General features: G+C 38.6%; 2 protein-coding genes across 2 annotated transcripts in view; one reads left to right on the plus strand and one right to left on the minus strand.

The window, feature by feature from the left end:
- Positions 1-146: 146 nt before the first annotated feature.
- On the minus strand, positions 147-7,951 carry tacr2 (tachykinin receptor 2). The gene is made up of 8 exons (XM_039794962.1): positions 7,773-7,951; positions 6,961-7,113; positions 6,185-6,480; positions 3,445-3,639; positions 2,716-2,866; positions 2,421-2,540; positions 2,258-2,334; positions 147-2,162 (listed from the first exon to the last, which is right to left on the minus strand). The coding sequence occupies exons 1-8, from the start codon at positions 7,803-7,805 to the stop codon at positions 1,838-1,840; spliced, it is 1,350 nt and encodes a 449-aa protein (XP_039650896.1). The 5' UTR covers positions 7,806-7,951; the 3' UTR covers positions 147-1,837.
- Positions 7,952-15,209: 7,258 nt separating this feature from the next.
- Positions 15,210-20,298, plus strand: part of tspan15 (tetraspanin 15) — a 41,592-nt gene continuing 36,503 nt past the window's right edge. The window contains exon 1 of the mRNA XM_039794963.1: positions 15,210-15,546. Coding sequence (XP_039650897.1) covers positions 15,457-15,546 — 90 coding nt within the window. The 5' untranslated portion in view covers positions 15,210-15,456. The remainder of the gene's footprint in view (positions 15,547-20,298) is intronic.

Consider the following 20,298-nt stretch of genomic DNA (forward strand, 5'->3'; position numbering starts at 1 on the left):
TCTGAAGTGTCCTTTAGCAAAACATTAAATCTGTACCAGTTCCAAGTGGTGCTGCCTTCTACTGTAGCACCAGACCTCTGTAACATTATGACAATGTGTAGTGGACAACTGAGGGACCATTGCACACACGTACATATACTGTCACATTTATTAAATATTTTATAAATTTTATTTAGGCACATACAACTACCCTGCTGCTTTGTGTAGACAACATATACAAATGTTTCACTTTGTCACTGTGTGTACTGTATTTGAAAGTCAAGAGATGTTACAAGGAATCAAAAGGTTTTTCTCTACATTCTGAAATGTTGACGCTAACAGGGGACACTATTTATAACATTATGTTCCTACTGTATGTGCACAACCATCACAAAGTCCCATAGTTACATGTCCACTTCATCAGCATTTTCTACATTAATATATACTCAATAGATAACATTTTACATCACATTCTTCTTAGTAGCAGCACTTACTTTTTAATGTGGACTGTATTGCACACTGACCACTGACCAAAAAATGACTGTTGCATAAACCAGTGAAGTCACAATATATGAGCAACATACTGTATGAATGTACACTATGTGACTGATATGTTAAACGGAAAGCACTGTACAGTAACAGATACATGTTCACCATATAACTGATAATGAGACAGATCCAGCAAAGTCTATGAAATAAGGTCAATTCAATTTTGTTTTTTACTTCTAAAATGTATAATAATCAGTTAATGTCAGTGTTGATATATTTTGATATTTATGTTAGACACAGGAGGAGGTGCCCTCGCTACTACTGAAATTGTGGTGATAACACTTTGACATAGAAAATGTTGAGTATATAAGGATATACTCAACATTTTCTATACATTTCCAGTCGTTCCATATGGGCCCTGCTGCTACATGTTACATCCTGTGTAAATAAATTTACTTTAAGTTACTTTTCTTTATTTCAGTTCCAACAGTAGGGACAGCAGTATTGACAAAAAAATCCTTAACTTCCAAATTTATACCACAGAGTTCCTTAGACAGATCTTTACTAATGAAAGTAATTTGTTATAAGGTCATCAATATGGCTGATCCCACACTAACTGTTAGAAAATACTTTTTTTTCTTTAATAAACTGAGCTACCAAAGGTTAACTTTAATTACAACTTTGTGTTGTGATTGGTGAAGAAAGAAATGCAATAGAAAATGTCCCTTTGAGAAAAGAAAACCTTTTTCAAAGTCCCATTTCTGTGGCAATAAAAAAGAAGAAACCCCATAAAAACAACAATATTAAGGCTTGGTGCTGATGCCAGTGGACTGTTCATCCATTACATGCTGTTGAAATACCAGTAACCACACAAAAAACTTTACAGTTACACAAACGTATCCAAAGTTCACAACAGACGCAGAAAAAGTCAGTGATGAAAGAAAGTATATAGACGATGGAGGGAGGAGGAAGGAGAATGGGCTTCAGTAAAAGAAATGAATGATGGACGGATTTATCTACAGACTTTTCCATTAACAGCAAACACTTGTAGGAATAAGCCTCTCTACACAAGCTCATATGACCACTTTGGCATTTACAGCAAAACATCCATCAGCTTGAAAGTCACATTCATTTATATTCCTCTTTAACAAAGAAGATTATTGGTCCCAAGCCAGGTCCAATGAACAACTCTTTACTTCAAGGTTTTCCACATGGATGAATGTCATCATGTTTGCTCCACTCTGTTTAGCAGTCAGCAGGCTCTCCTCTATTCTTTATTGGCTGCAGTCTATTTACTATCTGTTGTCACTGTAGAAAAACCCTGTTGCCTTCCCATGGTGAATGTGCTCATCGTGAATTGTTTCAGTAGTCAGCGGCTACGCTGCATAAGTTTGGCTGCTGGGGATTTTGTGTTGTCCGGCCTCTTCACTGCATGTGCGCTGTATGCTTCCGATGGTGATTTTTGAAGCTGCAAGCAAGAATCTCTCTCTTTGTTTAGCTGAGTGCTGACAGACAAATTTGTGTCGAAGGTGTTGTTTGTTTTGATGGAGGTGTGTGCATATGTACTGTCATTGCGGTGGCTGCGTGTCATCGTGACTCTGAAGGTGTGCGTGTGCTGCAATTCCATCCTGTCTTCCTCCGACACTTGGATGAAGGGACACCAAGCAAACGCATGACGGAAACCTGCACGAAACCTGCAGAAAGAGGGGAGAATTGGTTTACTGCCTCGAGTTTTGGGATACTGAAACTTGAGGAGTTTCTGGCTGTGTGAATATAGTATGTATTTTACCTTTGATTTAGACAGCAGTAAATGATAGGATTGTACATGGTCGAACTCATCGCCAACCAGAATATGGCCAGATACACCTGACAAAGAAAGGAAAAAGGATGCCCAGTAAATAAATAAATCAGACTAAAAATATGTAATAACAGACAGAAAGGCAGATGCTAACCTGTTGAATGTAATGTTGTTTATAAATGTCTCTGTTAAATGATCCCAGTATGAAGTAGATGTGGTAGGGCAACCAGCACATGGCAAAGGTCACCACCACCACAACCATCATCTTCACCACCTGTCAGGAATCAACGAGAAAGGAAAAGTAAGCAAATTTTGCCATATTTTAAATTCCAGTCTAACATAATTTAACCATGCTAAAGGTTAGGCCCAGGTTGTTTGAGCATTGTGATGATAGTTGACATATCAAAAGCCCAGACTTAAAGTTTATGACAGCAGAAAAATAAAGTGACCTTTCTCTTGGCTGTTATCTGGCTGTGGTAGTGGTATGTCGCCTCTCCAGGGATGTGCCCACCCCACAACGATTGGCCAACCAAACTGTAGGTCACCAGCATTACCAGTAGAGGGAGCAAGTAGCTCAGCAATATCACTGCAAACTGGTAACTGCATAGGCATAAAGAGAAAATAAAGCTATAATGGTTTCAGACATTGTGAGGTTGTGAACCTACATTTTAGAATGGTCCCTCTGGTTGATATATATACTCTGCCAATATAGCTTACTTTATTTCTAAACCAACCCCACTTACTGCCTTCACAACATTTAAAAGTGACTTGATAGATTATAAAATTACAAAATGAAATAATAACCCTTTATAAAAGTCAATCAAGCCTGCAATTATACAATAGTTTTTGGTCCAGATGTTTTTAGTACAGAAGGCGTCAAACCTTGGGAGCTAAAAAGACAAACCATCACAAAACAAAAGTGTGGCAATCAGTAGCTACACACAAACTTATTATAATGACCAAATTTCTGGGACTATGAGCTTACATGTACAGTATGTGAATGGCATAGTCAGTATGACTATAGTAAGTTTGTGTGTAGCTACTGATTGCCACACCTAAACACTAGGTGTATCAGTCATTTAGACAGTGTATTTGTATTGATAACTTGTTGTTTTATGTACAGATCTGCCTTGTTGTAAATGTCTGTCTATGTTTTTTTATTAATCTTGTTCTTTCACCTTAGTTGATGTGTTCCTCCATAATCATCAGGCCAGTTGACCATGCACACAGTTCTTGGGTAGTAAAACATTGTCACGCTGTAGTAGCACTGAGGGAAAGCCAGTGAGATTGCTACGGCCCAAATCAGGGCGATCACGACCTTTGTAGATGTAGAGGAGAGGCGGGGCTTCAGAGGATGGATGATGGCCATGTACCTGAAAGAAGATAAAAAGCTTTATTCATTCATATAATATCTATCAGGCGTAAAGAAACCAGAGTGACTTTATAAATACTTTTCTGTGCCACAGATGGTTAAAAGTCAAGCTCTCTATTTCCAGGAGAATATCCATCAGACCATTAGCTGTGAAGTAATGATTCAAGGTCATTTAAAGGTTCTTGTAAAGTTTTCTTCTTTGACAGCCTCTAACAAATAATTTATCAATATGCAGAATTTATATCAAATTACAAGGAGAAAATGTGTTCCTCCTAGTTTGTTTCCTCTGTGTTGCCTTTCCTTTTTATCCATCATCCTGAACATGTTATTCTCAACCTAAAAAGCTTTATAATAAATCTCCCATAATTCAAACTAATAATGATGATGAATAAAGGCTTGATCCCCTTTAAATCAGTTAGTGCTTTCACTTGAAAATTGAAGCACTATCTTTGAATGAAATGTTAATAAAAATGACTACACTGATTCTGTTGGCTTGGTATCTGCTTTAGTGGAGGTGATCAGCTTAATGAAAGAGAGCTCTCTTTAAAAGAGAGATACAACACTGCAAAAACATTAACAGCTCTATATTCTGTGTGGTTTCTGATTTATTTAAAGGTTCTGGGCACTTTCAGAGTCATATAGCAAAGAGGCAAAGGGTTATTCATCAATAAACCTGCACTGGATGTATTAATGACTCTCCTTAATGACCTGTCCTTCCTGGCCATCTGCCAAAGTACTGTATATATATATATATATATATATATTATTCCTCACTGCATGTCTGTGTGACATAAACTAAATTCAATGAATTAAAATAAGAGTATAGTGATTGGCATTAAATTGTCAAACTTAAAATATATCTTATGTATGTGTGTCATAATAATTTTGTGGAATCAGAAGAATCAAAGTGAATTAACTTTGACGAGTGAATGACTCATGATCTCGTCATTTATATGCAATATAACTGATCATGGACAAAAGTGTGTGTCTGTATGTGCATATCTGATGTGCAAGAACAAGAGCTTTTATGAATGAAGATGTAAAATGGATTAATAATAAAATATTCCCTCTGGTGTAACTAATTTGTCTGCTGATGGCAGTATGACATGGAAACGTCTCAACAAAGGTGGAATAATGATAATAAATACAAATAAACACGGTGGCCATGGCAATCAATCGTAAATCATATGCGAAGTATTACATGCATTTGCTTTACAACAATTCTCAGTATCATCACCATAATAATCAAATGATTCAACTATGAATTATTAATTTGAATTATTCAGGACCGACAGCATGAATCAATTTTAATGGTTCAAAGATGGAATTTTATTCTGTGGTATTGTATTAAGGGCAGTAGAGTATATATGAAAAGAAAATATGTAAATGTGTTACCAAAGACCAAAAATAAAGTGATAAAGGGTAGGGAGAACCTTTAAGGTTGTTGCTGTAATATGAAAGTGGCAGAGATCTTTTTATGAATGCAGACTGTTTCACAGTTTATGTGTTTAACATGTGATTGATTGTTGTATGCTTGGTGCTGCAGCTGGTAACACCAAAGAAAAATTGTAAAGTAATAAGGAGGACTTATCGCGCTATAAGCAACACCTGGTCTGATCTTAGCATAAATGGCTCATTCATCACTACATTTGTCCTGAGCCACAGAGAGGCATGTATCGTATATGTCATGCATAAATATGAGAGAATAATGAAATGCTCCAATGAAACTCTCCTCTGTGGAAAAAGTCCCATTGCAGTGTAAATACATTTACGAGTTTATTGGTTGCACTTCTGCTGTTAGGTGAAGTTTGATACAACAGCACTGCAATAATTCTTGTCTTTGTAAAGTTTATACTGTTCAACCCTGTGTCAGAAAGGTGAAGATTTGCCACTATGGCCATAATTAGTGATGGTGTTTTAGTTCACTGAATTGTATTACAGTAACATTGTGTACCTCTCATGTATGTAAATGGGAGTGGACAAAATATCAACATCATATATTAAGTGCAGTTTCAGACTAACAACAGTCTGACCATTCATGCTCCAATTTGTATTAACGACATCTGTATCTCTGCTGCTTGTTGACCCATTTCTCCTTCATGAAGCATTTGCCTCTGTGATGGGTGAATAGTTTCTGCTGCTGCTGATATCAAGTGATGCTCATGTATCTGAATGAATAGTAATTTTACAATTTAGCCACTCTTATACACCATAATTTATAATCCATAAAGAAAGAAGCATTAATATAATCAGAGATAGTGGCCGGGTTGGGTCAGTGGGTAGAGCAGGCGCACATAAACATAGAGGTTTATGTCTCGACGCAGAGGTCCAGGGTTCAAATCCGACCTGTGACGATTTCCTGCATGTCTTCCCTCTTTCTCACCTAGCTGTCCTAGCCATTAAAGGTGGAAAAGCCCCAAAAAGGAATCTATAAATATCACAGATAGTGTAGTAATGTAGTAGTTAAGTGGGTTATTTGCAAAGAAAAATAAAAGAAAGTTCAAATTAGAGCTAATTTGCACATCTTTGTAACAGAGCTTTCTTACCTGTCCACTGCGATGGCAGCCATCGAGTATATTGATGAAAACATGGCCGTGATGGGAAAGAAGTTCTGAAATCGGCAGTAGCCCAGGCCAAAGTACCAGTCATTGTGAAGCGCATAGACAAAGTTAAAAAGAGTGTTGAAGGTTGCCATGGAAACGTCAGAGAAGGCAAGGTTGACGATGAAGTAGTTGGTCACAGTCCTCATGCGTCTATGAGCGAGAATAATCCAGATCACTGTGACGTTACCAGTGATGGACACCAGGATGATGAGGGAGTAGGCTATGGCCCACAGAGCCACCTGAGAGGAGAGGAGAGGAGAGGAGAGGAGAGGAGAGGAGAGGAGAGGAGAGGAGAGGAGAGGAGAGGAGAGGAGAGGAGAGGATTGTGAAAAATGTATATACTGTGTGTAGCTACAGTAAGCAGTTTGAAGGGCAGCAGGGCAATCAAAATACTAAAGAGCCTAAGTGACAACATTTTTTAATTGAAACATTAGATAATATTCTGCACATTCGACAGGTAGACACATTTATTTTTTATACATCCTGAGGACCATCTCTATTACCCAATTTTTTTTAAAACATGGCATACTTGTTTTGTTGGTTTGTAGTAGTGGTTTTATAAATCTACTTATATAGTTGTTTTATAAAACCACTACTTTTTCATCCATTCTCATTTTATCAAAGTTTGCTGTAAATGCTTCGAGGCTCTGGATGTAATAAAGAAAGCAGTAAAGAAAGAGCTGGTCCTTGACAGTTTTATCTCTGATCTGTATTCCCACCTGCCAGTCGGGCTGCTGGAACTGATTCCCAATCGTCTCGTTTCCGTCCTCCAGCCAGTCGGTGCTCACTGAAAACGGTAAAGAAGTGGCCTCCATCTCTCGTTCAATGTGTTGAATAAGACTCTCCGCGTCCATGATCTTCTCCTTGTTCACCTGGTGACAGATATTTTATACTACTATACTACTATACTTTATGTAGGCTATAACTGTATGTGCGTCATGAGGGTCATAAGAGATTCACAGTAGGTCATTTAACCTTCAATGATCTTCCATCTTTTCATGTTCTTGTAAAGGCAATAGTCACCAAATATAGGCTATAACTTGATTTGGAAATATATCATGCAGTTCATATAAGTTGTTGTACAAGTTATATTTTTCCTTTGGTTTGCACATATTTCATTTTAATGTTTTTGAACCAGAAAAAACACCTATGCATTTCAGATTTGAGGCAATCACGTCCAGTGTTAAATTACACTGTGAGAGCATTTGGCTCGCTGAACATCAGCAGAGTCACCTTAGTTAATAATCATACATCATATCACTATTATGGCAAGTTCCACAGTCTACTGATAGCCTAATCTTACAGTAGGCCTAGCACATGTTAATTTTAATAAACCATTTCCTTGTGTGTTAAAGTTGTACTTTTTTTCAGCCAACATTTGATTGAAAAGATGTTTTATTAACTGTGACTAATACAAATATATTCATCAGCGAACATGCATCACGGGCATTACACACACACACACACACACACACACACATTAATAGGTACACACATGAGACAAAATGTCTGTTACTTTCATCCGTCTTACCTGATTAAGCGGTTGAGTTGTCAGTTTTAACATTTGTCCAATCCATAGTAAATAATGTCTGAAAATTAACAAGCATGTCCATCCAATAATCCATCAAGACATCTCAGCACATTCTCTCTCTCTATCTATCTCTCCCTGACATGCACACACTGTTTCTGTCTCTCCTGGAGTGTGTAAGTGATTACGATACAAGCTGCTGAGAGTAAGACGCACCGACACGCAGGCATGCGACTGTGCGCATGGAGCTGCGCCAACTCCATGTACAGAGGGAGAGAGAGATTAAGAGAGAGAGTGGATCAGTTGTGTCTGAGAAATGTGAGAGAAAAAAATGGAAATATTGAAAGAGAAATGGAGTGGCATTAATTGAAGGCTGTGCGCGACTCCGTCTAAAACAAGGGAAAGTAGATGTCTGGCAGCTTGGATGAGACAGCTACACAAAAGAAGGAAGAGAAAGATACAACCCCAGTTTCCCATCAATTTCCAGCTCTCCTGAAAAGCAAAAACACTTGTGGTGGTTACACATAAAATTGTATATACTATTTATTATCTATGCTTCTTCAATGGAGTAAACAAAAAGTTATCTTGGATCTTTACACCAAATAAACCTCGGCTCTACATGTTACTCATGTTATATTGCACCCTGTTCTATACATTGCACTGCAACTGTGAATTTTACATCTATTCTGTTATTTTTCACTTTTGCAAATTACACTGATATTGCACATATTGTACCTATTGTGTGCATGTGTATGCATATATATGTAAATGTATATCTTCCTTGTAAATATAATTTAGTTTTTCTTTTTATTTCTTCATTTAGTGCTACTTGTATATACTTTGTTCTGTTATATTGCCTATTTTGTTGTTTTATTCTATTCTAATTTAAATATTTTACTATATGTTTATACATTTGTGTGTAGCACGGAGGGGAATACAACTGCATTTCATTGCGCAGCCTTAACGACTGTGAAGTTGAACCAAAACTCTTGGGGTCCATTCAAAAGTTTACTGAAAGCACTGTAACCCAAAATCAACAGCAGCAGCAATCACTTGGGATTTAGTGAGATTGTCCTCCTTAGGTGTCCTTTGTATTTGGTTTTGACATGACTGAAGAGGTAAAAATTGTGAATATGGATTTTTGGTGTTGCCGGAAGGAGATCAATTCTTGGTGTTCAGTCTCTCCATTCTTTGCTGTCGCTCCAACAACATTTCTGTTTCTCCATGTTGTTGTGTTTTGAGCAATGTCCTCCCAGTCAGTGGTGTCGATGTGGATCTTTTTGAGGTTGTGCTTCATGTTGTTCTTGTACCTCTAAGCTAATGTCAATCCGCATAATATCAATACAATATTTATTATCGTTTCTATACTGAACACACATTTAATAAGCTCTAAGGTGAATTGAATGATCTCTTTGACATCTCAATTAACTGCAGTGCCTCCCAGAGGTTGAAAATTGATTTGAGATGAACTGTGGAAGCTGCAGAGTTGAAAATGAGGTTGATAATCAATGTCAAAGTATTTGCAAAGTACAGCCCATTGTTTGCAGTTATTGGCAGTCACACATATAGACAAACTGCTGCTGTCTACTACTAGTTAGAGCAATCTGAAACACAACACTTAAATGTCTCCCCAGAGATCGTACGAGTCATTTTATATGCTGCTGGTTTAAAAATGTGAACTTAGATAAAAATATTAATGAGTACATGTAAAAATACACACTCACACAGGGGACTTGGTCAAAGTCTTGGCATTGTCCTGATATATCTTCAAACTGCATCAATGCATGTGTGTTTAGAAAGAGATTAGGGTCTAAATATGTACTTTTTAACTTGGTCATTTATTACCACAAGGTGCCACAAAGGACATGCATTTGTACACTGTGTTCACATTTCTATAAAGTACTGTGGAGATGTTTGTTCATTGCTCTGACTTTATTTGTATTTCCCTACACACAACAGGTAGTCTAGCTTTGTGCTTTCAATGTTTAATGGTTTCTATTGCTCTCTGCCTTACTGTTATATCTTTTCTTGGACTTACTGTTGCTTATATTCTCACCAACAGTAACTACCCCCTTTGTTGTCTTTTATTGCTCACACTTTATTGCTCACACTCTCTGTTCGCATGTGTTTGCACAGAAAAGAACAGATAGAGCCGGCTGACTTCAGCTTAACTCATTCTGTCTTTTCTCTGTTGCATGTGTACAGTATGCACTGCATGTGTGTACTTTCACATGTTCAGTAAAACCTTATTGGCCAGCAGGGCCTGGTGAAGGGCATGTTGAAGGGTACAGACAGGGAAATGAAAAGTTGTTACTAAGCTGGTGTAAGTGTACATAAAATGTGCAGTCTCCTGAGTGAATCTAAAGCCTTAGGCACGAAACAAGGACAAATAACAGTAGTTACTATCCAGGGCCTAGAACACTAATGAGGAGGGGATGAAACACATCCTGTTTACCCTGTACTAGCACAAAAAAAGAGAGATGGCTGCAATGACTCACATTTCCTCACGTCTTCTGTTAAATGTTGCACACAATGTAACACATCTCAAAGTCTACATCTGACCGCTGACATGCATGAAGATTTCGCACATACTAACTAGTCAGTAGTCTGTTTTCCTAGTCTAGAAAAACATCAGTGAAAGAAAAACAAAAGCAATCTTTTTGGTGCCATAGCGAATCTGATTAAAACTGTCTGGTGATATTCTCAGAATACAAATTAAGAAAATTTCAGGAAGAAGATAAGGAAAGGTGGAGGTGATAAATAAGAAATAGCCAAACTAACAGGGTGAAAATAGTGATTCACTTGACTGAACAACCACTCAGACAGCTCCCTCTTACTGACTCAACACACTTTAGCGGCTGAACGGCTGCTGACAAGGGTCGACCAGAGTCAATTGTGCCAGCCAGACACACTGCAAACACCAAGGCCGATAGTTGGCCACAGACAGTCCAAAGGTGGCTGCCTGCTGTTTTGTTGCATCAGGGCACTAACATTGTAATTTGTTCCACACAGCTGTATATTCATCAGCTTGAGGACAGCCTTATCATTTAAAATCTTCACAAAAATAATTTTTTTATGGTGATTTGTTAAGAAAGTTAGGTTGCATGTATGTTTTGGTGCAATGTATGTTTTGTGTAGTCTTTAATTCTTTAATTGGTTGATTTAGCAAGTAAAGAGGCTCAACTTTAAGTTGTGTGTGGCATGAAAATTTCACTTTTTGAGGTTTTTTAACATTAACCCTTGTGTGGTCCTTCGGGTCCCAGTGACCCGAAGGACAACACAAGGATTATGTACTTCCCTTTACTTTGTTGAGAATTGCTCTCTAAACCCTGTTTCTTGTAAAGTAAGTAAGTAAAGTTTATTTCTAGAACACATTTAAACACAGTTTAAGCTGACCAAAATGCTGTACAAACAAGAACTAAGGTGCTGTATTAACCCTTGTTTAGAGAGTAATTCTCAACAAAGTAAACGGAAGTACATAATCCTTGTGTTGTCCTTCGGGTCACTGGGACCCGAAGGACAACACAAGGGTTAATATGCGTTCCCCCAGCCTGCCTATGGTCCCCCAGTGGCTAGAAATGGCGATAGGTGTAAACTGAGCCCTGGGTATCCTGCTCTGCCTTTGAGAAAATGAAAGCTCAGATGGGCCGATCTGGAATCTTGCTCCATATGAGATCATAAAGAGCAAGGTTACCTCCCCTTTCTCTGCTTTACCCACCCAGAGAATTTGGCCCACCTATGAGAGAGAGACACATCATGGAAACAAGCAAGTGGCAGTTGGTCAAGGCCACACCCCCACCCTCCACCTTGCAGACACAGATTGGCACATACTAAGGAAAGCTCATTGTGAGATTGGCTCTAATGGCTGTAATTCTGCACCAAGGCTGAATTTCGGGAAAGATACTAATATTATTAGTATTAGGGGACCACTAAGGTCTATATAAAAGTATCCAAAGAGTACCATATCATGGGACCTTTAACCCTTGTGTTGTCCTTTGGGTCCCAGTGACCCGAAGGACAACACAAGGATTATGTACTTCCGTTTACTTTGTTGAGAATTGCTCTCTAAACCCTGTTTCTTGTAAAGTAAGTAAAGTTTATTTCTAGAACACATTTAAACACAGTTTAAGCTGACCAAAATGCTGTACAAACAAGAACTATGGTGCTGTATTAACCCTTGTTTAGAGAGCAATTCTCAACAAAGTAAACTGAAGTACATAATCCTTGTGTTGTCCTTCGGGTCACTGAGACCCAAAGGGCAACACAAGGGTTAACAAAGCTGCATTGAGACCTCAAACAAAGGCAGTGATAGTAAATTCATGCTACGTTTACACATGGCCGGCTATTTTCATAAACGGACATTTCAACCTCTCAGTTTTCAGAAAAGTGTTCGCTTATATGTACCCGTGTATATATGCCGTCAAGAGCATACCAGACCTGTAGGTGGCAGTGTAACGAGAAGCTCAAGCCCACGTTAGCCAATCAGAATCCCGACAATAGCAACAACAGCAACCAATCACGTCCTCTTTCTCTCTCTCGGCTGCCTAAACCTCCGTTTGTCTCAGTTTACATGCAAACGTGCAAACGAAGTTTTCCAAAATCTCCACTTCGGCCAGAATTTTTTGAAATAATCGTTTTGTGATAAAAATGGGGTTTTTGTGTAAATGAGAGGCCAAACCGCAGGAAAATATCTGTGTCTTCCCTTCGTGTAAACGGGGCCTCAGTACTCCAGAGTTTGGCAATACGCCATCTTGTTTTTTTTGCAACCAGATGTGAAGATTCTTATTTTTTTAAGATTATTTTTTGGGCTTTTCCACCTTTATTTTCATAGGACACCTATGTGAGAAAGGGGAGAGAGAGGGGGAAGACATGTAGGAAATAGTCACAGGTCGGATTCGAACCCTGGACCTCTGCGTCAAGGCATAAACCTCTCAGTATATGTGCACCTGCTCTATCCACTGAGCTGACCTGGCCACGATGTGAAGATTTTTGAGGAGAGGATGGAGCTGGGGAGGATGGCAGCCAAGCCAGTGATTTTTATGGTTGCAATTGTGCAACCAAGCTAAGCTAAACGCTAAAGTTGCCAATTTTCAACCTTTCTGAAGAGTCATCCGGTGGAGATTTATCAGCAGGTAGGACAGAAAATCTACAAACTTTCTCTTAAGTTACCACCTAACCCACGTGTCAAACGCAAGGCCCGCAGGCCAAATCCAGCCCGTTGCAGATTTAGATCTGGCCCGTATATCAATTTGGGTTCACAATACATTTTGGCCTGCCTAGTTGTGCGCCAAACCAAAAACACATGGAAAGTGTTTTTTAAACTGCAATTACCTGACATTCAATTCAATTTGACAACTCTGAGACTCAGAAATCCCCCCAGAAGGAACTCTTGATGACTTTTGGAGGGCTTAATGCGACAAAAAGCGTACAAAAATGTCAGAAAATGCAACAAATTTACAAAAAAGGTGAAAAATGTCAGACAACCACAAAAACATCGGAACAAAAATGAGGAAAAAAGCTACCAAAATGTAAAAAAAGAAAAAAAAAAAAAACATGCATTAACAAAAGTATGTCAAACTCTGTCTGGCTCTTCGTGTGATCCTCTTTTTCCAGTGTGGCCCTCTGCGAAAATGAGTTTGACACCCCTGACCTAACGCTTGCGGTAGCTAGCCAGCTTGGTTGGCAGAATGCTAAACAAGTCATTTTCAGGTGACCAAAATGTTCCAATCAACTTTGACAAAGTGAAAACATACAGCAAGAGGGTCAAAGTTTAGGATGAAACCATAGACAACACCCAACAACAAGTTAATGGCTATTTTAATGTAGAGCATCTCCAGCTTTATTGTCTATTTCAAAATAAATAGGACCATAATTTACAAAATGATCATGCTCTATTGGAGAAGACTTTAAAGTAGCATTTGAGGCCATAAACTTGATTGAGGGAATGAATCAAGAGATTTCCATAGAAACAGACTTCGCCCCATGCTGGAAATTAGATAGAATGCAGGTTTTATTATTTTATTTGTTTGTATAAAAGAAAAAAAAATGTTATCACCACTTTGTATTTATGTGCAAGAAGGGCAGCATTGATGTAAAGCATGCTTTTTATTTCTCTTTTTTTGACAAATTCCTGAATCCACAATGAATAGGCTAGATAGACAGGGTAATATGTATTGTGCAGATTACTAGAGGAGGGAAGGGAAGTAAATGCTAGTGGTGGGCAGATCGATCCAAATATCGATAATATTGATCGTTACGGCCTCCATTTAAAAATGAACAAACAAAGGCTCAAAAGGGATTGGAGGATGCAACATATAAGAATGCTAGACAATGTTAACGATTATCCAACAAGCGTTAATAAATAATGAGTATTCCCAAAAGTAACAAACAAAGAAACAAAAAGGGACTGGAGACCCCGGCCAAAAAGAACAAAAGATGGGAAGGCGCTGGACCAAGCTCGCAGTGGGCCGTCGCTCCCCGCGTCTCCCCCTAAACTACCTAAAAAGGTTAAACTAACCCTAGAACAAACAAAAAAGACAAATAACTGAATTACCGGTAACCTCCAGCCCAAACTAACACAATAAACTAAAATAACAAAACTCCAATGTGCACAGAGGTTGGGAAAACACAAACCTGCTTGTTGTGGATAAAAAAGGAGGGAAACTCCTGTGTGCTGCTGGTGTGCTCTGCATGTGTCAGTCTGTCCTTTCACCCTCTGCCTTCTTATCACCTCCCCCACTCTACCTGAGCACTGATTACACTCAGGTGTGCAACAGGCAGAGGAGGGCAGAATGAGGAAGAGAGAGAGAGAGAGAGAGACAGACAGACACACACACACATGTAACACCAACGTTGGTATTGATATTGATCAACCAGTGTGCTGACATCTGGCTGTCTGTGTAAGTGCCGCTGCTTTTAAGTCCCGCTCCTGTCACAGCACGGAGCAGGCACACTTTGCTCCTCCTCCCCCCTCTTCTGATTTGATGTTGTACCATCACGTGACTCAGCAGCACCAGGCAAACAAGCAAGCAAGCAGCCAGGCCCAGCTGTATAATTTGTAAAAAGGCTGTAAGATACAGTGGTAACACAACTAATTTATACAAGCATATATGAAAATGTTGTCCTGTGTGTTAACTTATTAATAATCCAAATGTAAAATCACAAAAACACTTAGGCTAAAGGTCATGAAAATCCATCCATCTTAATTATTAAAAAGTAGCAGTATCGTATCTGCGATATTGGCCCTGTATTTACTTGGTATCGGATCGATACCAAATATTGCAGTATCGCACACCACTAGTAAATGCCGTCTTCTCGGCCAAACTTCTCATAAAAAGGGGCTTATTATAACCTCACTGAGACTTTTATTTTTTTAAATGAAGGAAAAGAGGAGGAAGTGCAATGAGCCCATAATTCCTGGATATGCCCCTGGAACAATTTTGTGTTTCAGCGGTCAAAAACAATTGTAGGCTAATTCATCTAACACATCAATCATTCGGACATCTCATTTAACATAAAACGTTTTAATGGCGTAAAACACCCCTTCGTTATCATTTTCAGTGATCGCCGAGCTCCCATCCATCAATCACTCAACGTGCGCTCCCAGGTGTGGTGACGATAACAACACGGAAGTGTGTTGTCAACAGTGCAGGGAGCCGCTGGAGTGGACCGTCCTCAGTCAGGCACGATGTCCAACAACGACGATATCCGATACTGTCAGCAATGCTCCTACATTTTCCTGAAATTAATCCTGTTCAGTTATGCCATCATCTGGTGGGTGAGTAACCGCATGATTATCGTTTGTTAAAGAGGAGCGCGCTCTGTGTTTGCACAGATATCACGGCTTGAGGAGACGGACGTAGCCTACCGAAAGATTGGGTGTGTGTCTGTGTGCGTGTTTCAGTTGGGGTGCCATGTGTTCTGCTCCATAGAAATAAATGACTATTGCGAGAAAATGATCGACATTGGATTCCCTTTTCAAATTGCAGCGTTCAGTTTTGTGATCTACAGTTTTGAAGTGACAGGTGCCTGTGGAGTAATGTTCAACTTTGATAAGCGTCTGTCTGCTATAATGTGGCCACACCCTCCTCTGTCCACCTTTACCCTGCCCTTACCTGCCTGATCCGTACCGGGTAAACGCAACGAGAGAGCAGATAAAGAGAAAAAAGAAAGAGGAACAATACATTCAGGCAGATTTTTTTCTGGGATATCACAGGCTGTTTGTGAACAGTTTGTCTGTCCTACTGTGGTCCGACATGAGTCATGTGTGGGCCACCAGATGACAGATCAGCAAAAAAAATGTCAGCGACTGTAAGAAAGCTAAATGACCGCATTACATTGCTCTAATTACAGAAGTCCAGTAATTGTAGCCTGTTGTTCAGATATCTTAACAACAACGTAATCTGCATGGTGGCATCAAGTTAGTATTTCAGGCATATTCAGCAAAGTTTTCAGATATTTATGACGGAACATTAACACATGAGTCTTGAATATTTTGTTAACATTTGAAGCAGTTTTAAACAAGGAAGTCAACACAACACTATGAGTGAATCTAAGTGCAGTTACACTTGCATGAGGTGAATGTGTGTTTTAATCTGCCAGCCAGTGTCAGGCGTTTTCCGAGCAAAGTGAATGAATAAATACTAGAGATGGCCCGATACCATTTTTTGCTTCCCGATACCGATTCTGATACCTGAACTTGCGTATCGGCCGATACCGAGTACCGATCCGATACCAGTGTGTCATATATTTTATTATGTTTTAACAACTGTATACTACTATCCCTGTATGGATGTGATATGATTTCTGTCTTTGTTGTCTGTCTGGCTCAGGTTAAACTCTTTGTGAAACATGAACAAACACAAACAATGAATGCCACAGAACTTTCTTTTATTATCCAGTTTGACAGTCCGTTATAACGGAAAAAGAACATAAATAAACTACTTTAACGTAGATTTTCTTCAGGGCTTTATTATGTGGTATCGGATCGGTGCATAAACTCCAGTACTTCCCAGACCATCTCTAATAAATACATAAAATAAGTTGGGTAATGGGAAAAAGGGAGGAAAGAAAATAAAAAGTGGACGGCATAGCAAGTGAATGTCTCCTTGCTCCTGGTAATATATTCTTCTTAAATCATTTGATAGTTCTGCACAGTAATCTCAGAACATGGTGGGAGTATACTGTAGGCCTATATGCAAACATATTATTTTCTATATGATTTCATGTGACAAATAAATTGATTGAGTACTCCAGAATAGTGTACTACAACTATAGTTTAATGGTGTTTGATAAATTTATGACTTTTTTTTAATGGAAAATAAAATAACTGCTGTTGAAAGACACCCATCAACTGATTTAAGTTGATCACTGTCTTTTAGTGTATATCACAACGTTTCATTTAAAGCCTGGCTTTATCTTTATTTGCATCTGAAGCAGATGCCCGTTGTACAAGGCTAAACCGGTTTTAATATGCCAACCGGTTGGAACAGGTATTTGTCACTATGACACCTTCTGGCAAGTTAAAAAGTATCCGACATTAGCAACCTGTGCCGACGCCATCACTGCGCTTAATACAACTTGTATTACGAGTGTTGAGAAGTAGTGTTACTAGTTTAACAATTTTTCAATAGCGTAGCAGTTTTTTGAATTAAACAGCTTATTAGTAGCGAAAATAAATTACATTAATAACAATTAATTTATTCATTGAGTAGCTTAGCTCTTTTATTGATCAAGTAGTGTTCTCACAAGCTACATTTCCCAGAGAATTTTGAAGTGCAGCGGAGCTTTTGTGCTGCTGTCTGAAATAAAACTGAGGATCACTGACGCCACCACCAAACACAGACGTGTATATCATGTACATGGATTATATAAAAGAATAGCTTCAATATAGGCCTACTATTGTGATGTTGCTAGCCTAGCTTGCTACATTTATTTGGGGGCTAACATTAGCTTCAGTGTAGTGAAGCTTTATTTAATGTAGAATAACTGGTAGCTTAGCTCTCTACACTTTCCAAGAAGCCTGCTTAACACTGGTAATAAGCAACATGACAACGTGATTAACATATTATGTTTGTTTATAAATGCACAAACTAACGGAGCCGCTAGTGTCTGATAGGCTGAGTGGCTTTAATTGATATTTTTTATAATGTATCAAATGACAATGTGAAAGGGGTCGCTCACAGGGATGAACCTTTTATCAATTATCACGTGAATATGTAGCTCCCCTCTGCTTAACAGATCTTTATAGTGAGTTTCAGCTCCATTGTTTAGCTGTATAACTTGCAACTTTACTGTTTTGGTTCACTCTCACTGCTCTCATAGTTTCATATCAGTCGCAGCAGGCAGCTGTTTTCAGCAAAAAAAAATCAAAAAAATCCACTGTATACTACCTGCTTAGCATTAAACAGCAGGCAGTTACAGTTAGAGACTAGCTAGTGAACATAGTGGAGCATTTAGCAGCTCAAGAGCCAGATATTTCCCTCAGGAGATGATAGAGACCAAAACAGAGCTAAAAGAGAGTGACTATTGGACTTGCATTCATCAGGCGGACATAAGCATAACTCACAAATAAATGATGGAAGTGTAAAGAAGCAAATGTCTGTTGTCACATCAACTTAAAATGACGTTATTGCAATGTTGTGTTCACAACTTAAGTAAATCGTATTGGTAATGGAGACCCTTTGCAGCCTAACAGTCACACATCTCCAGCTGCATGGGATCCTCATTTTAAGTGGTTTAGGGCTTGTATATGTTTTAAGATGCCACGATTTGTCCAAACAAGGGTGAATTGCCTTAAAATTTATAATTTACTTGCAGTTTATTTTTTGAAGGCAGTAACTTAAAGCCATATAATTTGTGGTGATGACACTTGTTTCAACAAATGTCTTGAAATTGTTTTATAACTGAAACAAGATACTCCAATGGCTTACACTTTGTCCGTTTTTTTTTAAAAAGAATAAAGGTTTTTGTGTGACATAGCCCAACTCTGCAGCTGCTCCCTCTCATAGACAACATGACAGATTGTATATTTATGCAGACAGATGGCTGATTGACATAACACTTAATGTACAAAGAAAATCACTTCTTTCCTTCTTCTGTGAGACATTTCTGAAACATGTATTCATGGAGAGAGAAAGTGGAATGGTGAGGCAGAGGGAGTCAGTAATGGGTTTATTATGAAGAATGAATACTGCCTTGATAGGAGAGGTGAAACAGAGTCATATTTAATGTGCTTCTATAGCTTGGTGATTCAGTCATGTTAAAGCGACCACATGCTGTCTCTGAGGAATGTGGTTTATCTTGGTGTGCTACAGTCAAGAATAAAGAGCCGCTCGGTTCATATTGTCGCATCCTGCAGTAAAACGTTGACAGTAGCAGATGTTCACACACACAGCATTACAATCAGTGCTGTTTTTATTAAAATTAGCCCCAACTGTTTTCTGCCATAATATTTCATAAATCAGGTGTGTGGGAGTAATTAAAAAAAAAAAATGTATTGACTGCATGCTGTTCCCAGTCTTGTAATTAGTGATGGAAACAATTAAAGCTGATACAACAGGCAGCTTTATTGGCAGCAGTGGCCATGTTCTCTGGTAGCGATTTATTGGTACGTTTTTGTCAGCCATACACGTTCCAGTGGCATGTTTCCATCCTCAGACCTTTGCTTTCTCCTAAATCAACTGATCTTTCAATCTACTTAAAAAGGAAGCTGTAAGAGTATAATTGGCTCTCACTGTGTTGCCTTCAGATTTTTATTAAATCCTCTTTTATTTAAAATGACCTGTTGTTCACACTGATTTAGTGTCCCGCAGGACAGGATGTCCCTGTGCTGGAAACTAGCTGCTGAGGCTGCAAACAGCCAAGTGAAATAGTTATGTTGGAGGAACAATGTACAGGAGTTATTTCCTGCTCACTGTGGAAAATAAATTGTACAAGGAAAATGACTTAATCTAATCCAGCGTTATTGTATAATGTATGTAGACTAAAACAAAAACTAAACCAAACCAAAAAGCAATAACCAAAGCATTTAAGGTGATTATTCCAAAGGTCTACTGCCTCTGAAAGTTATTCTGAGATGTTGTTATAACAATGTGTGTAGTGACATAATGCAGGGCATTTAGTAGGCATGCAGGGGTGATGGCACAGTGGATATGACACATACCTTTGGCGTGGGAGACCCACTGCGATACATCAACCAATGTGTCCCTCGGCTGAGCAAGACACTTAATCCCTAGTTGCTCCAGAGGCGTGCGACCTCTGACGTATAAAGCAATTATAAGTCGCTTTGGATAAAAGTGTCAGCTAAATGACATGTAATGTAAAGTTAGTAAGCAATGTTTCATAGGTTTTAATCAGTCACATTTAAAGATTAAGTTATTATTTTTGATTACTAGAAAATAATTGGAGTGCTGTAAAAGCATTTTTTCAGCAGTTATGATTACCATCTGTAATTTGTCATAAATTGCTTTCATATATCAGCTGAATTTTTAACCTAATTAATGTAGAATTTGAAGACAACTGTTATCCC

Source organism: Perca fluviatilis, chromosome 3 (genome assembly GCF_010015445.1).
Source record: "Perca fluviatilis chromosome 3, GENO_Pfluv_1.0, whole genome shotgun sequence".
Taxonomy (NCBI): Eukaryota; Metazoa; Chordata; class Actinopteri; order Perciformes; family Percidae; genus Perca; species Perca fluviatilis.

What these genes read in the sequence shown, in the direction of transcription:
- tacr2 (XM_039794962.1), bottom strand. Translation starts at nt 7,805, where the DNA reads ATGTTAAAACTGACAACTCAACCGCTTAATCAG. An exon ending in AGATAACAGCCAAGAGAAAG is followed by an intron (nt 2,541 to 2,715) that starts GTCACTTTATTT and finishes GATTCCTGACAG; the next exon opens with GTGGTGAAGATGATGGTTGT. An exon ending in AACAACATTACATTCAACAG is followed by an intron (nt 2,335 to 2,420) that starts GTTAGCATCTGC and finishes TTTCTTTGTCAG; the next exon opens with GTGTATCTGGCCATATTCTG.